The following is a 20411-nucleotide window of genomic DNA, read 5'->3' on the forward strand; positions in this document are numbered from 1 at the left end:
TGGAGTTAAATAGAGATTTGTGATCACGGGCCACTGAGGCAGACTCCATCTCCTCAGCAACCCGCGACCACCACCCATCCTTGCAGCGTCTCACGGCTCTCCGAACCTCCGAGCAAAGGCTGCGGTAAGCCTCCTCATTCTCTGACGTGGGATTCTGTAGCCGATGACAGTGGGCCTGTCGCTTTTTCTCAACCATCCTGAACACCTCCTCTGTCAGCCAGGGTCTCTGTGGAGGTCTGGACCGCGTACCTAAATCAGCCATTGCAGCTGCATGAGTCACAGTCCTAAACCTCGCCCATTTACCCTCGACATCAGGAGGAGTCGGGGACGATGCCAATCCCAGCCGCAAGCGATGATGAAATTCTCGCTTGCAACTTTCATCAGATAACTGAGACCAGGCCACTTTAGGTCGGAATGGGGTCCTGAGTGTACACCCACCACCGGAGTGGAAGAATGGCAGGCGCATCTTACAGATGACTAGTCGATGGTCAGAGGGCAGATCAGCTCCACGGTAGGTCCTGGTGTCAAGGACATGGGCTCGCATTCGCTGGTCCGTCACTATGTAGTCCAGCAGATGTTCTTGCTTGGACCCGGCATGCATCCATGATGTTGTGTGGATGCGCCGATGCTGGAACAGCGTGTTGGTAATTACAAGCCCATGGGCTGCACAAAAATCTAGCAGCCTCCTACCGTTGTTATTGAGCTGATCTGGCCCATGCCCTCCAATCACTCCAGACCAGGTGCCAGTATCATGACCAACTTGGGCATTGAAGTCACCCAACATGATGACTCTATCCCGAGGGGCCACTTTAGCCAGCACCTGTGACAGGAGGTCATAGAAGGCATCTGACTCATCGGCTTTGCCTGCATTCCTCACCCACACACACACTCACCCACACACGCGCACACACACACGCACGCACACACACACACGCACACACAGCCCACACGCTCACCCCCACACGCGCTCACCCGTGTCTGCTTTTCCATTCCCCTTGTCCGAGTCGCCCATCTTGCGTGCGCCTCCCTTATCCTCGTCCTCATCTTCCTCCTCCTCGTTGTCGTTTCCTCCTCCGCCGTTGTTTTTTCCGCCGCAGTCTCCCTTCCTGCCGGTTTCCCCAACGCCGCCCTGGCCGGCCTGGGCGCCGGCGCCCAGGCCGGCCAGGGCGGGAGGGCGCCCGCCGATCTTCGGCGACGCGGATTTCCCTCTGGACGAGCCCGAGGTGGTGCGGGCGCGCGGTCCTCCCGCGGGCCCGGCCGCCCCACCAAACGCGCCGCCGGCGCGCGCCGCGAAACCCCCGCCGCTCGCGGCGGCCTCCCCCCCGGCCGCCGGTGCCGCCGAGGCCGCCCCGGCCCGGCCTCCTCCTCCTCCTCCCGGCGCGGCCACCGAGGTCTCCCGCGAGCGGTCGGGCGAGCGCGAGGCGCCGCGCGACGACGACGACGACGAGGAGGAGCGCGAGCGGCTGCGGGAGCGCGAGCGCGAGCGCGACTGCGAGCGGCTGCTGCGCGACCGCCGCCCGTGGTGGCGGTGCCCGCCGTGGCCGCCGTGGTGGCGGCCGCCGCCGTGGTGGTGGCCGCCGCCGTGGACTCGGCCGCCCCGGGCGCCCCCGCTTCCTCCCCCGCCCCCGGCGCCGCCGCCGCCGCCGCCACCGCCGCCGCCCCCGCGGTAGTGCCGGGCGGACGAGGAGGCGGGGGGCGGCGTGTAGGAGGAGCGCCGCGCCCGGTGCTTCCCGCCGGGCGAGTAGCTGCTGCGCAGCGAGCGGGAGCGCGTCCGCGTCCGCGACCGCGTCCGCGAACGCGAGCGCCGCTCGTAGCGCGGCGAGCGCGGCCGGTAGCCGTCCCCGCCGTAGCCCTGGCCGCCGCCCCCCCCGGGGCCGCCGCCGCCACCGCCGCCCCCGCCCCCGGGGCCGCGTTCCTGGTGGTGGTGGTGGTAGTAGCCGCCCCCCTGGCCGCCGGGACCCCCTCCTCCTCCTCCGCCGCCGCCGCCCTGGCCCGGGCCGCCGCCGCCCTGGCCGGGGCCGTGGGGGGGCCCCGTCCACTGGCCCCCGCCGCGGCCGCGTCCCCGGTAGTAGCCGCCGCGCACGCCCGGGCGGAAGTAGCGGAAGTTGGTGCGGAAGTTGCCCCGGCCGCGGTAGTAGGGGCGGCGCATGCCCCGGTTCTGCAAGTGGTAGCCCCCTCCTCGGCCCCCGCCCTCGGGGTCCCCGCCGCCCCCCCCGCCGGAGCCTCCCCCTCCCGGGCCCCAGCCCCCGCCGCCGCCCCCGCGGCCGCCGCCGCCGCCGCCGCCCCCCGGGTGGTGGTAGCCGTGGTGGTAGTTGGGCGGGTAGCGGTCGTGCGAGCGGGAGCGCGAGCGCGAGTAGGAGCGGGAACGCGAGCGCGAGCTGCTCCGGGTGGCGCGTGATCGTGGGCGAGGGTGGAGGGGGGGAAGGAGAGAGGGAGGGAGGTGGAGAAACGCCGGGGTCAATCGCCGCTCCGGCAACAAAGCAGGCCTGCGCGCGTCTCGGTTTTCCGGCAGCCGCGCGTCGCCCGTCCGTCGGGAGCCTCCTTATTCTCGCGGTTTCCGCCGAGCTGGACCATGATGTGGCCGGCGGGTCACCGAGCAGCGTCACGATTGCCACTAACCGCGGGATAATAATGAGACTCAACCGTGGTACAGGTTTTTTTTTGGGGTTTAGATGGCGTAACAAAAATGTGCCGTTACAACCCGCCACCACCCGACACGGCCAATTAGCAACAGGATTTGTCACGTCAACAGAACGTGGCCAATTCGTTACTAGTGTAGCGATGTTAAATGGATCACTACGGCGCGTAGAGCCAAGTGCCGTTGAAACGGGCGCGGAGGCGAACACACCGTGCAGTACCACCCAGTGGGCCGCTAGGGGCATGGTACTGGGAGGAAGCTTGATGAGTCCTACCGACAGAGTAGGGGAATTGCAGCCTCCACCAGCGCCGCAGGGAATCGCCACAGAGTGCGCCACTTGGCTGCTCTGACCCGATTAGAGATGATCCCGTATGCAAGAGAAACATTGTGGTCCCATGAGAATAGGTGTATTTAGTCCCGTGTGTAACGGCGTTGCGTAAAGTGTAAAATAGTGTCTCTGAATGACTCGCTACACTAGTACAGCACAAACCGTTTGTGCGTTGGAGAGCGAAGCCACAAGGTTTACATGCCGAGTACGATGTTTCTCCCCCAACGGACGGGAAAAGACTACGGGCGCCTCAAGCCGCCGCCGCGTAAGAAAAGGCAACGCGCAGGGGAGTCGCGGCAAGCGGCGAACACGCGCGGCTCGCCGTGTCCCCCATCTCACAGCGGCGCACGACGCGACACCAACCAGGTCCCCTCTCCGCTGCCCCGGAGGATTTGACCCGCAACGCCGTCGGCTCCGCGAGCGTCCCGAGCGATTGCGAACGGCGACGATTTTAAATTGCGCAGAGGCCTCAGCTTTCAGCTTCGTCGCAGCTTCCCGGCAAAACCGCGTCAAAGGTTAGCCCGGGAGCAAACGCGACGTTCAAATCGTCGCTCTTTGAGGACGCCGCCGACACGACGTTGGGAGGCACCTCCACCCCCCACCCCCCCCCCAAGCGATCCGATTTAAACCCAAGACATTCGCGGCCTTCCCGGATTTCAACACTGCAGAGGGCACAGCACCAACCACCTCCCTCCTCCGAGATCGCCCAGAACAACAACGTCGGTGCCCCTCCCTGCAAGCGTCCGCGCCGTGCCCCCCCCCCGCCTCTTCGCCCGCTCCTCGTCCCCTCGCCGCCCCCCCTCGCCGCCCCGCCTCACCTGTAGCGCCGCTTCTTAGAGTAGGACCAGTTCCCCGAGCTGGACGAGGAGTGCGAGCGCGAGCGCGACCGCGAGCGCGACGGAGACTTGGACCGCGGAGAGCCCGGCATCGCTGTGGCTCCTCCGGCGACGAGGACGACGGGCGCTGCGCCGGCCGGGAAACACACACCGGGGGGGGGGGGGGGGGGGGCACACGTGGGGGGGGGGCACGTGGGGGCGGGGGGGGGGGCGGCACCGCCACGCGTGCGCAGGGAGGGGAACGGCGTCAGCGTCGCCGAGGCCCGAGAGAACGAGCGCTCCCACAGCTCGCCGGGTTCCCCCCGGCCCCCATAAAGATTCTGGCTCTGATCCCCCCCCCGCCCCGCCCCCCTCCCCGAGGTCGCAGCGGCACGGCGCGCGAGGGGGGCGGGCGGTGGCAACGTTCGCTGCGCCGGGCCGAGCGGTGGCGGCCACGAGCGGGAATCAAACTTCGCTCGCTGGCACTGGCCCTGGTGGTCTGTTGAAGGCTACACGGGGGGATCTTTGTCTGGGTTGTCTGGGACCACTGCCACTCTCTCTCTCTCTCTCGATTTGTTACAGTAGCCACGTGGTACGCTGACTTTAATCGACTGTATTGGGGCGACACGGTGGCAAGATGTTAACTACCTCGCCACGTATGCAGGAAGGTCGTGGGTTCGATGCCGACCCTGACGACGTCTGGCTGCTGCTGTGTATTTGTAGTGTGCGTCTCTCTCATCTTCTTTGGTTCTTTCGGTAAAGTCACCACGTAGAATGAGAATAAAATAATTGATAAAATTAAATAACACAATAAAATTCTCATGTTTCGGCCACAACACAAGCGGCCTTCATCAGGTGAAGGGACGAGACTGTCTGGAGGACAGCGCTGGAGTCTCGTCCCTTCACCTGATGAAGGCCGCTTGTGTTGTGGCCGAAACGTCGTGAGAATTTTATTGTGTTATTTAATTTTATTAATTTATTATTTTATTCTCATTCTACGTGACTTTACCGAAAGAACCAAAGAAGATGAATCCTTGCAGTCACGAAAGCTTTAAATCGAAATTTAGTCTCTCTCATCATCATCACCACGGTGGCTAGGAGATGTTGACTACCTCGCCTGGTGTACAGGAGGGTCGTGCTGCTGCTGTAGATTTGCGGTGTTTCTCTCCCCGTGGTCGCGTGGATTTCTCTCCGGTTTCCTCCGGTTTTCCCCTCCAGATTTAGAATCGGCGTCACGCGTTCGGGGGGGTTATTTGGCTGCTGCTGCTGCTGCTGTAAATTAACACGTGATGGTGATGACGAGCCACTTCACTGGGCCGCCATCATTTGCGAGAGCCAGGTGGCTTCTCAAAAACTGTTCAGTTTAGTGAACTACCTCTGGCGAGCGCGCCCGTGAAGGACACTGCAACCGCGATGAAAAAAACACCGCGGCAGACGGAGAGAGCAAGACGCACGGCGAGCGGAGAGACAGCGAAAGACACGTACGTTACGTACAGTTTGCAGCTTGTCTGGAAGGCTCTACGTGAATGCAACATCATTTGTCTACTTTAGCTCTCATTATCTCCGAGATGCACGGAACACAACGTGGCTCACGGGGTAGTGGACGGGGGGTGGAGGGGGGGCGGGGGCGGGCAACGGTGGCAAAACTCGCACCCCCCAGAACTCTCCTCTCTGGGCATCACGCTCCGTGGCCCATCATCATCATCAATCATCATCATCATCGCGTCTCTCTCCGGAGGAGCTGGGGGGTGGTGGGGATAAACCGAGCAACCCCTTTGTGGGACAAAGCAAAACGTCGGTTTTCGGACTCGCCCTCTGGCCACAGGCCACGGGGGGGGGAGGGGGGGGGAGAGGCCCATCCTACGGCCTCCGCCGTCGATGGCGACGAGCCGCAAGCAGCAGGCGGCGGTCTATCGTCGCCGTCCGTCTCATTCGAGCGGCAAAATCGCTTTTCAATTCCGATCGCGAAAATCTTCTTTGTCTTGCGGTGGCAGGAGTCTGAGAGCACAGCGGTGGGGGGGGGGGGGGGGGCGAGAGAGAACACGGGGGGCGGGAACGGAAGCAGACCGGAGGAGCAAAGGCAGAACCAGAGAACGACGGGAACACGCGGTAGGGGAGGGAGGGGGGGTTCCACTCACCAACGATCTCCTCCTTCGTGACCTCGCGCAGAGCGCCCGCGAAGGGTCGCGTCAACCACACCGCGTCACCCCAGCTCCTCCCTCCGCGCGATTTCCGGCGATCACGTTGCGGAGAAGGGCGGTTGGGTGTGGGGGTGGCGCCTGGTTTTGGTGGCGACGGGCGCACGAGCGTACCAGCGTTTCCACCGGAAGAATATCGGAACGCGGCTCGAGGAGCTGCGGAGGTGGCCGGGATGCTGTGGCACACGACGATCCTCGGGCCTTCGCTCTTAGGCTTCCTCTGGGCCTAGTGCAGGCCTAGTTCAGGCCTAGTGCAGGCCTAGTTCAGGCCTAGTTTCAGGCCTAGCACAGGCCTAGCACAGGCCTAGTTCAGGCCTAGTCCAGGCCTAGTTCAGGCCAAGTGAAGGCCTAGGGCAGGCCTGGTGCTTGTCCCTTTTTGCTGCACGCTGCCGAATTCAAACCTGCACGCACGCGAACACCGATAACAACATAGAATAAGAATAAACACGTTTTATAACGCGTATGTACATTCACGAATCGGGACGCAAAGCGCAACATTGACCGGTGCTCACACCGCTGTCTTTCACACCGCCATAAGTAGGGGGTCTCTGCGCGAGTCTGCGGGTCTCTGTGGGTCTCTGTGGCGAGTCTGTGGGTCTCTGTGCGAGTCTGCGGGTTTCTGTGGCGAGTCTGTGGGTCTCTGTGTGAGTCTGCGGGTTTCTGTGGCGAATCTGTGGGTCTCTGTGGCGAGTCTGCGGGTCTCTGTGCGAGTCTGCGGGTTTCTGTGTGATTCTATGGGTCTCTGTGTGATGAGTCTATGGGTCTCTGCGTGAGTCTGTGTGCGAATCTATGGGTTTCTGTGTGATTCTATGGGTGTCTGCCTGAGTCTGTGGGTCTTTGTGCGAATCTATGGGTCTCTGTGTGATGAGTCTATGGGTCTCTGTGTGAGTCTGTGGGTCTGTGATTCTATGGGTCTCTGCGTGAGTCTGTGGGTCTGTGTGCGAATATATGGATTTCTGTGTGAGTCTATGGGTCTCTGTGCGAGTCTATGGGTCTCTGTGATGATTATATGGGTCTCTACGTGAGTCTGTGGGTCTCTACGTGAGTCTGTGGGTCTCTACGTGAGTCTGTGGGTCTCTGTGCGAATCTATGGGTTTCTGTGTGAGTCTGTGGGTCTCTGTGTGTGTTGAACTTCTTTGGCAACGTACGTAGCCAACCGTGCTAATCAGAGGTGCTCATCGGAGCATGCATAGGGGAAGGACAACAAACCAAACGTAACAAAGAAAACTAAGAACAGGTTTGTACCCTTTCTGACAATACAACAGGAGGCTGTTAAGATGTTCAAACACCAAACAAAAACCTCTGGCAAGGAATCAAATTACTGCCTTAACCACACAGACTAGGCCCTAAAGACAGATGCCATCTCTGGTGTGGACCAATCGCTTGCGTGTTCACCGCAAGTACCGCGTGAGATTCATGCCGTGAACTTGATTCCTTGCAAAAGTTCCGATTTAAAGCTTTCGTGACTGCTAGGATTAATCTTCTTTGGTTCTTTCGGTAAAGTCACGTAGAATGAGAATAAAATAAAAACATAACACAAAGTCGCTACGAAATAACACAAAGTCGCTACAAATCTTAACATCGTTCATTGAAGCTCTGTCGTCCTGACAGGTCTGTACCTTTCACCTGAAGACGGCCGCTTGCGTTGTGGCCGAAACGTCGTGAGAATTTTATTGTGTTATTTTGCTATTTTATTCTCATTCTACGTGACTTTACCGAAAGAACCAAAGAAGATGAATCCTTCCAAAAGCTTTAAATCTGTTTGGCGTATGAACATCTTAACACGACCCCTGATGCTTTATTGTTTGCCAGGAAGGGCAAAAAAAACACCGATTCTTACGTTTCAATAACTTTGATACTTGGCCGAAAAAAGGTCCCGTTGTGTAAAACACGACAACACCAAGAAGCAGGACTGAAGAAGTTAATTTTCAGCGTAGCAGTGTCCGTGTCACAGGCGCAACGGAACGCTCTCGGCCGTGGAGGGGGGATGAGGTGGGGGTCAACTCGCACCACGGGACCTGGCTGGGGAGGAGGAGTCGCCACTCCGGCACTCGCCGGAGTGGCGACTCCTCCGCCAGGCCGCTCCCCCCAGCCACGACACTTTTTACTTTTGCTTTGGGGGGGTGAGTGGGGGGGGGGGGTTTATCCCTCCCCCCCCACCCACCCCCCTAGTTCCCCCACACCCCCTGCCGAGGTGGATTTCGGCTCGAAACAAAAAATCGGCCTCTCCTGGCACCACCGCCACGGTTATTGGCGAGCGTTGCGAGCCATCTCCCACGTCGCCGGATCAGCCACGTGGAGAGGGAGGAGAGGGGAGGCGAGGGGAGGGAGGAAAGGGAGGGGAGGGAGGGGAGGGAGGAGAGGGATGGAGAGGAAGGGAGGGGAGGAGAGGGATGGAGAATATCGGTTCCAAATGTGCCGATTCGGCGCTTGCCAAGCGCGCGAGCCACCAGTGAGAGAGCCGCACCCTCAACACTCACTCACCACTCACTCACTCACTCCTCACTCACCACTCACTCACCACTCACTCACTCCTCACTCACTCACCCACCACTCACTCACTCACCACTCACCCACCACTCACTCACTCCTCACTCACTCACCCACCACTCACTCACTCACCACTCACTCACCCACCACTCACTCACCCACCACTCACGCACCACTCACCCACCACTCACTCACCACTCACCCACCACTCACCCACCACTCACTCCTCACTCACTCACCCACCACTCACTCACCACTCACTCACCCACCACTCACTCACCCACCACTCACGCACCCACCACTCACGCACCCACCACTCACTCACCACTCACCCACCACTCACTCCTCACTCACTCACCCACCACTCACTCACTCACTCACCACTCACTCACCCACCACTCACTCACGCACCACTCACCCACCACTCACTCACCACTCACCCACGACTCACCCACCACTCACCCACCCCGCTCTCGCGATGAAACCAGCTCACACTACGCTCACCACTCACCCACCACTCACCCACTCTGCTATCGCGATGAGTACACAGCTCACACTAGGCTCACCAGTCACTCACCACTCACCTCTCGCGATGAGACCAGCTCACACTACGCTCACCACTCACTCACCACTCACCTCTCGTGATGAGTACACAGCTCACACTCCGCTCACCACCACGACCACGTGGAGCCACCCCCACTGAGTCAACATCACGGCTCCCCTCCCTCCACCTTCAAACCGGTCCTGGGTCCCCCCCCCCCTCCACGCGTGTCCAATATTTGTCGCGTGTCGCGTGCTCGCTCAGCTGCAGCTTTAAAGCCTTCGAGGCTCCCTTGATGCACGGGGGGTGGGGGTCGGCAGGGCGCGGTTTGCTTCCCGCCGCCGCAGCTCCAGGCCAGCACGACCCGGATGACCCGGCACCAAAAAACGACGCAAACACGCCGAGCGGTGGCTGGCACTCACCGCCAGTGACCCGCCAGTGGCCACGTCACCACGACGCCTGTGCCAGGCCAGGTGCTCAACTGAGGCCGCCACGTCAAGTGTCGAATTGCTCACCGACGGGAGGTCACGGGACAGACCCGGGAGGTGCCACGGGTCGGCCGGCCGAGACCACTCGCCCGATGCACCACCACCCCAGCCGTGCCCCCCCCCCCGCCCCCCCCTGCGGTGCCAACTTTGCCGCGTTTGATCCGCTCCGGCGCTCCGCTCGTTGTCGTGAGCGTCGCTCCTCTGCCCTCCGTTGCCGTTGCCTTCAACTGCCCGATGGAGGAGGCCTCGCGAAGGTCCAATGGTGGAGCCACGATTTTCAGGTGGGGGGGGGGGCGGGGGGGGAAACCTCTCCAGCAATGAAAAACGATAGAGGAGTTGGCACAGCCATCGATCGAGAGTCGAATTCGAACCGCGGTACCGGTCACCCACGGCGCCGGCCTTCGTTGAGCGCTGCTACTCCCCCAATGGCACTTGACCCATCAGGCTGTCGCAGGCTACACGGGGGACCTTTGTCTTTGTGTGTTCATGGGTGCTGCTGATACTCGCTAACAACAGAAACTGCAGTTTTTTTCTTGCTGTGATCTATTTAGATTTTTCTACCGACTGGACTTTACCGAAAGAACCAAAGAGTATGGATTCCGGCAGTCACGAAAGCTTCAAGTCAACATTTTTAATTAATTGCTTTCAAATAAATACGTAAATAAGCTAATGAAGATGTGGAAACTCCATCATGATCTCCCATCGCTTTATCTCCCATCACTTTCTCTCTCTCTCGATGCAGCTGCGAATTCGCGTACAGCCAAAATCGCGGAGAGCAAGTTCGTGGGTAACGAGGCAACGCCGTAAACACTCCGCACCCCCCCCCCCCCCCTTCTGCATGGATTCCCTCCGGGTTCTCCGGTTTCATCGCACCGCCAGACACACACACACACGCACAAAAAAACAAAGATCCCCCATATAGCCTTAACAGACTGTAGGGGCAAGTGCTGTTAGCGAGCACCTATGAAGGCCGGAACGGTACACGAGGGGGTGAGTGGCCAGCACCACGCCCGACCGCCTTTGTCTCCCTAGCGGCGATGTTTACACACCGCACCAGGTACGTAGACAACCGTGCTAATCTCTGGGCCTCTCTGTGTCTCTCTCTGTGTCTGGGTCTGAATGGGTCTGGGTGTCTGTGGGTCCGTGTGTGTATTTGCGCACTCTGAACTTCTTTCACACCGTACCTTCCCCCAACAGCCTACGTGCACTAGAGAGGGTGTGTGTGTGTGCTTGTGCGTGCTTGTGTGTGCTTGTTTGTTTTGTTTGTGTGCTTGTGTTTGTGTGCTTGTGTGTGCTTGTGTGCGTGTGCTTGTGTGCATGTGCTTGTGTGTGCGTGTGTGCTTGTGTGTGTGCTTGTGTGTGTGCTTGTGTGTATTTGTGCTTGCTTGTGTGTGCGTGCTTGTGTGTGTGCTTGTGTGTGTGTGCTTATGTGTGCTTGTGTGTGTGCGTGTGCTTGTGTGTGTGCGTGTGCTTGTGTGTGTGCTTGTGTGTGCGTGTGCTTGTGTGTGTGCTTGTGTGTATTTGTGCTTGCTTGTGTGTGTGTGCTTGTGTCCGGCAAAACAACCCCCTACCTCCTCGCGGTGCCGGACGGGCAACTCTGTCGTGGACAGTGCTGTGGGGGGAGATCCAATTTTGATTGGCTCCTCCCCTCATGGCATATGTGTCCACCACAGGGGCTAAACGGGGGCTCTGGACGGGTGCGAGGGGCTGGTAACCCCTCCACCTTCAATTAATTACCACGAAACCACGAATTAAACTGAAATATGTAACTAATAAGCTTGTGCCGGAGGCCCCGGGGGGCCAGGCGTCTATGACGTCTCCTGGCCAAACCCCAATTGGCGGAGCCAGGAGATTGAATACCTACCCTCGGGGCTACTCCAGAAACAACGAAAAGCCACTACGGGTGGCCACGTGGAATGTTCGAACGCTCACTGCAGAGGAGAGGCTGCCACTCCTCTGTCGGGAGCTGGACCGGTACCGCTTGGATCTATGCGGCATTCAGGAGGTCCGGTGGACCGGCTCTGGCTCCTGCCACCATGAGGGGTGGACAGGCCTCTACTCGGGGCAGCAGACTGCCAAACAACAGGGTGTGGGTCTTCTTTTGAACAAAAGAATGAAGGGGGTGTGGGAGCGTGGCGGTGAGGTGTGGGAAGCTGTAAGCCCCAGGCTACTTTGGGCTCGCCTTCCCATCAATCGGAGGCGAGGAATGGTGGTCGTGGTTACTTATGCCCCCACCGAAGATGAACATACGTGGAGGGATGCAGGCAAAGCCGATGAGTCAGATGCCTTCTATGACCTCCTGTCACAGGTGCTGGCTAAAGTGGCCTCTCGGGATAGAGTCATCATGTTGGGTGACTTCAATGCCCGAGTTGGTCATGATACTGGCACCTGGTCTGGAGTGATTGGAGGGCATGGGCCAGATCAGATCAATAACAACGGTAGGAGGCTGCTAGATTTTTGTGCAGCCCATGGGCTTGTAATTACCAACACGCTGTTCCGGCATCGGCGCATCCACACAACATCATGGATGCATGCCGGGTCCAAGCAAGAACATCTGCTGGACTACATAGTGACGGACCAGCGAATGCGAGCCCATGTCCTTGACACCAGGACCTACCGTGGAGCTGATCGGCCCTCTGACCATCGACTAGTCATCTGTAAGATGCGCCTGCCATTCTTCCACTCCGGTGGTGGGTGTACACCCAGGACCCCATTCCAACATAAAGTGGCCTGGTCTCAGTTATCTGATGAAAGTTGCAAGCGAGAATTTCATCATCGCTTGCGGCTGGGATTGGCATCGTCCCCGACTCCTCCTGATGTCGAGGGTAAATGGGCGAGGTTTAGGACTGTGACTCATGCAGCTGCAATGGCTGCTTTGGGTACGCGGTCCAGACCTCCCCAGAGACCCTGGCTGACAGAGGAGGTGTTCAGGATGGTTGAGAAAAAGCAACAGGCCCACTGTCATCGGCTACAGAATCCCACGTCAGAGAATGAGGAGGCTTACCGCAGCCTTCGCTCGGAGGTTCGGAGAGCCGTGAGGCACTGCAAGGATGGGTGGTGGTCACGGGTTGCTGAGGAGATGGAGTCTGCCTCAGTGGCCCGTGATCACAAATCCCTATTTAACTCCATCAAAAAAGTAACCTGCAGCGCCACACCTATTACCATCATTAGGGGAAAAAACGGTGATCCAATCTCCGACCCCCAGGAACAGGTTCGCAGATTTGCTGAGCATTTCTGTGAGGTCCTGGGGGAGGGAAAATCCCTCAGCCAGGAAAACATCGTGGCACAAAGCGAGGATGACCCTGCTGAGGATGCGGTGCCTCAAATATTGGAAGAAGTCACCCCCTGTGAGTGGCTGGCTGAGGTGCCATCTGCTGAGGAAGTATTGAAGGCGATCCGGAGTCTGAGACCAGGAAAGGCAGCGGGCAGAGATGATCTCCCAAGCGAAATGCTGAGGGAGGGTGGCGTTTGTGCACAGACTGCCCTATATGACATCATAACAACAGTCTGGACCACTGGACGGGTTCCGCAGGATTGGAAGGATGCCCTGGTGGTCCCCCTTTTTAAGAAGGGGGACCGCACAGACTGTAACTACAGGGGCATCTCACTCCTCAGTGTGCCGGGAAAGGTCCTGGCAAGGATTATTCAGCATCGCCTTGCCAGGCACGCTGAGGAGAGGCTTGCGGAGCCCCAATGCGGTTTCAGGAAAGGGCGGTCCTGCACAGATGCCATATTTTCTGTCCGTCTGCTACAGCAGAGGTGTAGGGAATTCCAACAAGACCTACATCTCTGCTTTATTGACCTGGTCAAGGCCTATGATACCATCAGTAGGCCTGGGCTCTGGGTCGTTCTTCGTGCTTTTGGAGTACCTGACCCTCTGCTCACGATCATTAAGGACCTTCATGATGGTGAGCGGGCCCGGGTAAAACTACGTGGCCGGGAGTCAGAGCCATTCCCTGTACACCTTTGGGTGCGACAGGGATGTCCTCTGGCTCCCACATTATTTAACATCTATTTTGACCACGTAGTTCGTGAAGCCTTCAATAGCTGTACCGGGGGAATCTCCGTATGGTACAGATATAATGGGAGGCTAATCGATGCCCGGGTGCGGTCAAGGGATGGCTCCCTATTGCTCAACCACGTTATGTATGCTGATGATTTGGTAATAGCTGCTCAGTCAGAGGAGGAGTTGGAGACGCTGCTGCTGAGACTGGAGCGTGCCACTAAGAGGTGGGGCCTTACCATCAGCCCCACCAAAACTAAGCACCTGCCTGGGTATTTTGTACCATTGGACACTCCACCCCCACAACTCCCAATCGGTGATGGGGCAGTTGTGGAGAGAGTGGAGAGTTTCCCATACCTGGGCAGTGTGCTTATGACTGGCTCCAGTTTAACAGCAGAGGTCTCACTCCGAAACAGTCGAGCGGCAATATCTTTTCATCGGTTGCGTAACGCTGTGTGGAAGCTACCTGGTCTGTCGCTCCGCACTAAGCTTCAGGTCTTCTCGGCCACAGTCATTCCCTCCCTTCTCTACGCTTGCGAAACGTGGACCTCCCTAATGGAACATCTTCGCCGGTTAGAAACATTTAGGCTGGCCTGCCTACGATCCATCCTGGGTTTAACCAGACTGGATTGTGTGAGGAGCTCACAAATCCTTGAAAGATCTGGGCAGGGTCCCATCGGTGAGCTCCTCCGGCAGGCAAGGCTGCGATGGCTGGGTCATGTAGCCCGCATGCCCAGCCACCGCATGCCGAAACAGCTTTTGTTTGGCCGGATTGAGGGGGCTAAGCGGGCGCGGCACGGGCTAGAGAAGAGATGGAGTGATGTGGTACAGGAGGACGTGGAGCTGAGTGGACTTGCCGATGACTGGTACCAGCGGTGTCAAGATCGGCCTCTGTGGAGGAGGCTCGTGAAGGATGCTACTGGGCAGTTGGAGGCAGTCGCCCTCCAACAACAACGGAGGGCGGAGGAGCGACGCTCAGAACAACGAGCGGAGCGCCGGGTGGCTAAAGCACAGCAGGTTGGCACATTAGGGGGCACAGGTGGTGCATCAGCCAGTCATCTCAGTCAGTCGACCCGTGGCACCTGGGTCTGCCCAGTGACCTCCTGCCAGCGGGCGTTCGACACTTCACGTGGCCTCACGGTGCACATAGCCTGGCACAAGCGTCGTGGTGACGTCACCGCCACTTAGTGGCGAATGGCGGTTGTTGTTGTTGTGTGTGTGTGCTTGTGTGTGTGCGTGTGCTTGTGTGCGCGTCTGTGTAATGTGTGTAGTGTGTGTGTACTACACACACACTACACACACACCCCTACATACACACAACCTACAAACACACACTACACACACACCCTACAAACACAGCCATCGCTTCACTATCTCAAAGCCAAAGACCCCCCAGGTAGCCTGTACAAGCTGTCGGGGCAAGTGCTGTTAGCGAGGAGCAGCACACGAGGGGGTGGGAGCGGTGGTGCAGCGGTTAGCGCTGCACTACGAACCTGGCTACCCGGGTTCGATTCCCACTCACGGCCAAAATCAGTGACGATTGTCTGAACCGGTCCGGGGCCTTCCTTGGGTCGACTCAGTCTCAAATGAGTACCTGGTGCGGTAAACATCGCCACTGGAGAGACAAAGGCGGCCGGGCGTGGTGCTGGCCACCCACCCCCTCGTGTGCCGTTCTGGACTTCATAGGTGCTCGCTAACAGCACTTGCCCCTACAGTCTGTTAAGACTATATGGGGGGTCTTTGTTTCGTCGGTGTGTGTGTTGGTGTTGTGTGTGTTGGTGTGTGTGTTGGTGTGTGTTGGTGTTTGTGTTGGTGTGTGTTGGTGTGTGTGTGTGTTGGTGTTGGTGTGTGTCGGTGTGTGTTGGTGTGTGTGTTGGTGTGTGTGTTGGTGGTGTGTGTGTTGGTGTGTGTGTTGGTGGTGTGTGTGTGTTGGTGTGTGTGTGTTGGTGTGTGTGTTGGTGGTGTGTGTGTTGGTGTGTGTTGGTGGTGTGTGTGTTGGTGTGTGTGTGTTGGTGGTGTGTGTGTTGGTGTGTGTGTTGGTGGTGTGTGTGTTGGTGTGTGTTGGTGGTGTGTGTGTGTTGGTGTGTGTGTTGGTGGTGTGTGTGTTGGTGTGTGTGTGTTGGTGTGTGTGTGTTGGTGTGTGTGTTGGTGTGTGTGTTGGTGGTGTGTGTGTTGGTGTGTGTGTGTTGGTGTGTGTGTTGGTGGTGTGTGTTGGTGGTGTGTGTGTGTTGGTGGTGTGTGTGTTGGTGGTGTGTGTGTTGGTGTGTGTGTTGGTGTGTGTGTGTTGGTGTGTGTGTTGGTGGTGTGTGTGTGTGTGTGTTGGTGGTGTGTGTGTTGGTGTGTGTTGGTGTGTGTGTTGGTGTGTGTGTGTTGGTGTGTGTGTGTGTTGGTGTGTGTGTTGGTGGTGTGTGTTGGTGGTGTGTGTGTGTTGGTGGTGTGTGTGTTGGTGGTGTGTGTGTTGGTGTGTGTGTTGGTGTGTGTGTGTTGGTGTGTGTGTTGGTGGTGTGTGTGTTGGTGTGTGTTGGTGGTGTGTGTGTTGGTGTGTGTGTTGGTGGTGTGTGTGTTGGTGTGTGTGTGTTGGTGTGTGTGTTGGTGTGTGTGTTGGTGGTGTGTGTGTTGGTGTGTGTGTGTTGGTGTGTGTGTTGGTGGTGTGTGTTGGTGGTGTGTGTGTGTTGGTGGTGTGTGTGTTGGTGGTGTGTGTGTTGGTGTGTGTGTTGGTGTGTGTGTGTTGGTGTGTGTGTTGGTGGTGTGTGTGTGTGTGTGTGTTGGTGGGGTGTGTGTTGGTGTGTGTTGGTGTGTGTGTTGGTGTGTGTGTGTTGGTGTGTGTGTGTGTTGGTGTGTGTGTGTGTTGGTGTGTGTGTTGGTGGTGTGTGTTGGTGGTGTGTGTGTGTTGGTGGTGTGTGTGTTGGTGGTGTGTGTGTTGGTGTGTGTGTTGGTGTGTGTGTGTTGGTGTGTGTGTTGGTGGTGTGTGTGTTGGTGGTGTGTGTGTTGGTGTGTGTGTTGGTGGTGTGTATGTGTGTTGGTGTGTGTGTTGGTGTGTGTGTTGGTGTGTGTGTTGGTGTGTGTGTTGGTGGTGTGTGTGTTGGTGTGTGTGTTGGTGTGTGTGTTGGTGGTGTGTGTGTTGGTGTGTGTTGGTGGTGTGTGTGTGTTGGTGTGTGTGTGTTGGTGGTGTGTGTGTGTTGGTGTGTGTGTTGGTGTGTGTGTTGGTGTGTTTGTTGGTGGTGTGTGTGTTGGTGTGTGTTGGTGTGTGTGTTGGTGTGTGTGTGTTGGTGTGTGTGTTGGTGGTGTGTGTGTTGGTGTGTGTGTGTTGGTGTGTGTGTTGGTGGTGTGTGTTGGTGGTGTGTGTGTTGGTGGTGTGTGTTGGTGGTGTGTGTGTGTTGGTGGTGTGTGTGTGTGTTGGTGTGTGTGTGTTGGTGTGTGTGTGTTGGTGTGTGTTGGTGGTGTGTGTGTTGGTGGTGTGTGTGTTGGTGTGTGTGTTGGTGTGTGTGTTGGTGTGTGTGTTGGTGTGTGTGTTGGTGGTGTGTGTGTTGGTGTGTGTGTGTTGGTGTGTGTTGGTGTGTGTGTTGGTGTGTGTGTTGGTGGTGTGTGTTGGTGGTGTGTGTGTGTTGGTGGTGTGTGTGTTGGTGGTGTGTGTGTTGGTGTGTGTGTTGGTGTGTGTGTTGGTGGTGTGTGTGTTGGTGGTGTGTATGTGTGTGTGTTGGTGTGTGTGTTGGTGTGTGTGTTGGTGTGTGTTGTACGTTACTAACCGCGTGTGTTGCAGAGTAAACCCACAACAACATTTACAATCCGAGTCCGACGTTTCAGCAGTAATTACAAGGGGCATCATCAGGCGGACGGCAAAGGCGGCGTTCGTTTGTCTGCGTTGAGGGCGAGCGCCGTGAACCCCGCGAGAGGCGGGGGGGGAGTCCGCCTCGAGGCTTCTAAATCCCGGCCGGGGGTTCTAGGCGAGGTCGGAGGCTTCACTTTGCGGCCATTAGGCCGCAACGCGGAACTCAAAACCACCACCACGACCTAATACCAATACCACCACCAACAACTACAAATACCACCACCACCAACTACCAATACCACCACCACGACCACCACCAACAACTACCAATACCACCACCACGACCTACTACCAATACCACCACCAACAACTACAAATACCACCACCAACTACAAATACCACCACCAACCACCACCACGACCACCACCAACAACTACCAATACCACCACCAACCACCTCCACGACCACCACCAACCACCAACTACCAATACCACCACCACGACCTACTACCAATACCACCACCAACAACTACAAATACCACCACCAACCACCACCACGACCACCAACAACTACCAATACCACCACCACGACCTACTACCAATACCACCACCAACAACTACAAATACCACCACCAACCACCACCACGACCACCACCAACAACTACCAATACCACCACCAACAACTACAAATACCACCACCAACCACCACCACGACCACCAACAACTACCAATACCACCACCACGACCTACCAATACCACCACCAACCACCAACTACAAATACCACCACCACGACCTACTACCAATACCACCACCAACAACTACCAATACCACCACCACGACCTACTACCAATACCACCACCAACAACTACAAATACCACCACCAACCACCACCACGACCACCAACAACTACCAACACCACCACCACGACCTACTACCAATACCACCACCAACAACTACAAATACCACCACCACGACCACCAACAACTACCAATACCACCACCACGACCTACCAATACCACCACCAACCACCAACTACAAATACCACCACCACGACCTACTACCAATACCACCACCAACAACTACCAATACCACCACCACGACCTACTACCAATACCACCACCAACAACTACAAATACCACCACCAACCACCACCACCAACAACTACCAATACCACCACCACGACCTACTACCAATACCACCACCAACAACTACCAATACCACCACCACGACCTACTACCAATACCACCACCAACAACTACAAATACCACCAACCACCTCCACGACCACCAACAACTACCAATACCACCACGACCTACTACCAATACCACCACCAACTACCAATACCACCACCTACCAACTACCAATACCACCACCAACAACTACCAATACCACCACCAACCACCACCACCAACTACCAATACCACCACCAACACGCCCACCACCAACAACACGGCCACCACCACCAACAACTACCAATACCACCACCAACTACCAATACCACCACCAACACGCCCACCACCACCAACACAGCCACCACCACGACCACCACCAACTACCAATACCACCACCAATACCACCACCACCAACACGACCACCACCACCACCAACTACCACCACCAACGACGACCACCAATACCACCACCATCACCACCACCAATACCAACACGACCACCACCACGACCACTACCACCATCACCACCACCAACACTTCGCATTTCTCGTTTGAGGGGAAAAAGCTCGCACGAAGCACCGACACACACACTCTCCCACACACACACTCCCTCCCTCACACTCACTCACTCTCCCACTCCCTCACACTCCCACTCCCTCACACTCTCACACAGTCACTCTCCCACTCACTCACACTCACACACTCTCACACTCTCTCACACTCCCTCACACTCACTCACACTCCCTCATACTCTCACACACACTCCCTCACACTCTCACACAGTCACTCTCCCACTCACTCACACTCCCTCACACTCACACTCCCTCACACTTACACACTCTCACACTCTCTCTCACACTCTCTCACACACTCACTCACACTCTCCCACTCACTCACACTCCCTCACACACACTCTCATACACTCTCACACTCTCTCACACTCTCACACTCTCTCTCACACACTCCCTCACACACTCACTCCCTCACATTCTCTCTCTCACACTCTCTCACACTCACTCTCCCTCACACACTCACACACTCCCTCACACTCACACACTCCCTCACACTCTCTCACACTCACCCTCCCTCACACACTCCCTCACACTCACTCACTCACACTCCCTCACACTCTCACACACTCACTCCCTCACACTTCCTCACACTCTCCCTCACACACTCCCTCACACTCCCTCACTCTCCCTCACACTCTTACACTCTCTCACATTCTTGCACTCTCACATTCTCTCACACTCCCTCACACTCACACACTCCCTCACACTCACCCTCATACTCACCCTCACACTCTCTCTCCCTCACACTCACACACTCCCTCACACCCTCACACTCACCCTCACACTCTCTCTCCCTCACACTCACACACTCCCTCACTCTCACACTCTCTCGCGCTTACCTCGCTTGGGAGCGGTGAGAGGAGAGCGTTGGGAGCGATAGATGAGAGAGAGACGAGGCGAGAGAGACGAGGTGAGAGTGACGAGGTGAGAGACGATAAGAGAGAGTGACGAGGTGAGATAGAGATAAGAGAGAGACGAGGCGAGAGAGACGAGGTGAGAGAGAGGTAAGAGAGAGACGAGGAGAGAGAGACGAGGTGAGATAGAGATGAGAGAGACGAGGTCAGATAGAGATGAGAGAGAGACGAGGTGAGATAGAGACGAGGTGAGGTGAGAGAGACGAGGTGAGATAGAGATAAGAGAGAGACGAGATGAGATAGACGAGATGAGAGAGACGAGATGAGAGAGACGAGGTGAGGTGAGAGAGACGTGAGATAGAGATAAGAGATAGACGAGGTGAGAGACGAGGAGAGAGATAAGAGAGACGAGGTGAGGTAAGAGAGACGAGGTGAGGTGAGAGAGGTGAGGTGAGAGAGAGAGACGAGGTGAGAGGGAGACGAGCTGAGAGAGATGGCGACAGTCGGAGTCACCACGAGTCTCGCCTGCCACCTCGCCACGCAC

At 57.3% G+C, this 20411-nt stretch overlaps 1 protein-coding gene across 2 annotated transcripts in view; it reads right to left on the bottom strand.

The window, feature by feature from the left end:
* Positions 1-20411, bottom strand: part of LOC116956588 (uncharacterized) — a 54947-nt gene extending 34536 nt beyond the window's left edge. For both annotated transcript variants that reach the window (XM_076054629.1, XM_076054628.1), the window contains exons 1-4: positions 19853-20411; positions 5920-6380; positions 3785-3929; positions 973-2378 (exon numbers count right to left, since the gene is read on the bottom strand). In XM_076054629.1, coding sequence (XP_075910744.1) covers positions 973-2378; positions 3785-3894 — 1516 coding nt within the window. In that variant the 5' untranslated portion in view covers positions 3895-3929; positions 5920-6380; positions 19853-20411. The remainder of the gene's footprint in view (positions 1-972; positions 2379-3784; positions 3930-5919; positions 6381-19852) is intronic.

The sequence above is a fragment of the Petromyzon marinus genome, chromosome 66 (genome assembly GCF_048934315.1).
Source record: "Petromyzon marinus isolate PM22_M1 ecotype Great Lakes invasive population chromosome 66, UKy_Petmar_22M1.pri1.0, whole genome shotgun sequence".
Taxonomy (NCBI): Eukaryota; Metazoa; Chordata; class Hyperoartia; order Petromyzontiformes; family Petromyzontidae; genus Petromyzon; species Petromyzon marinus.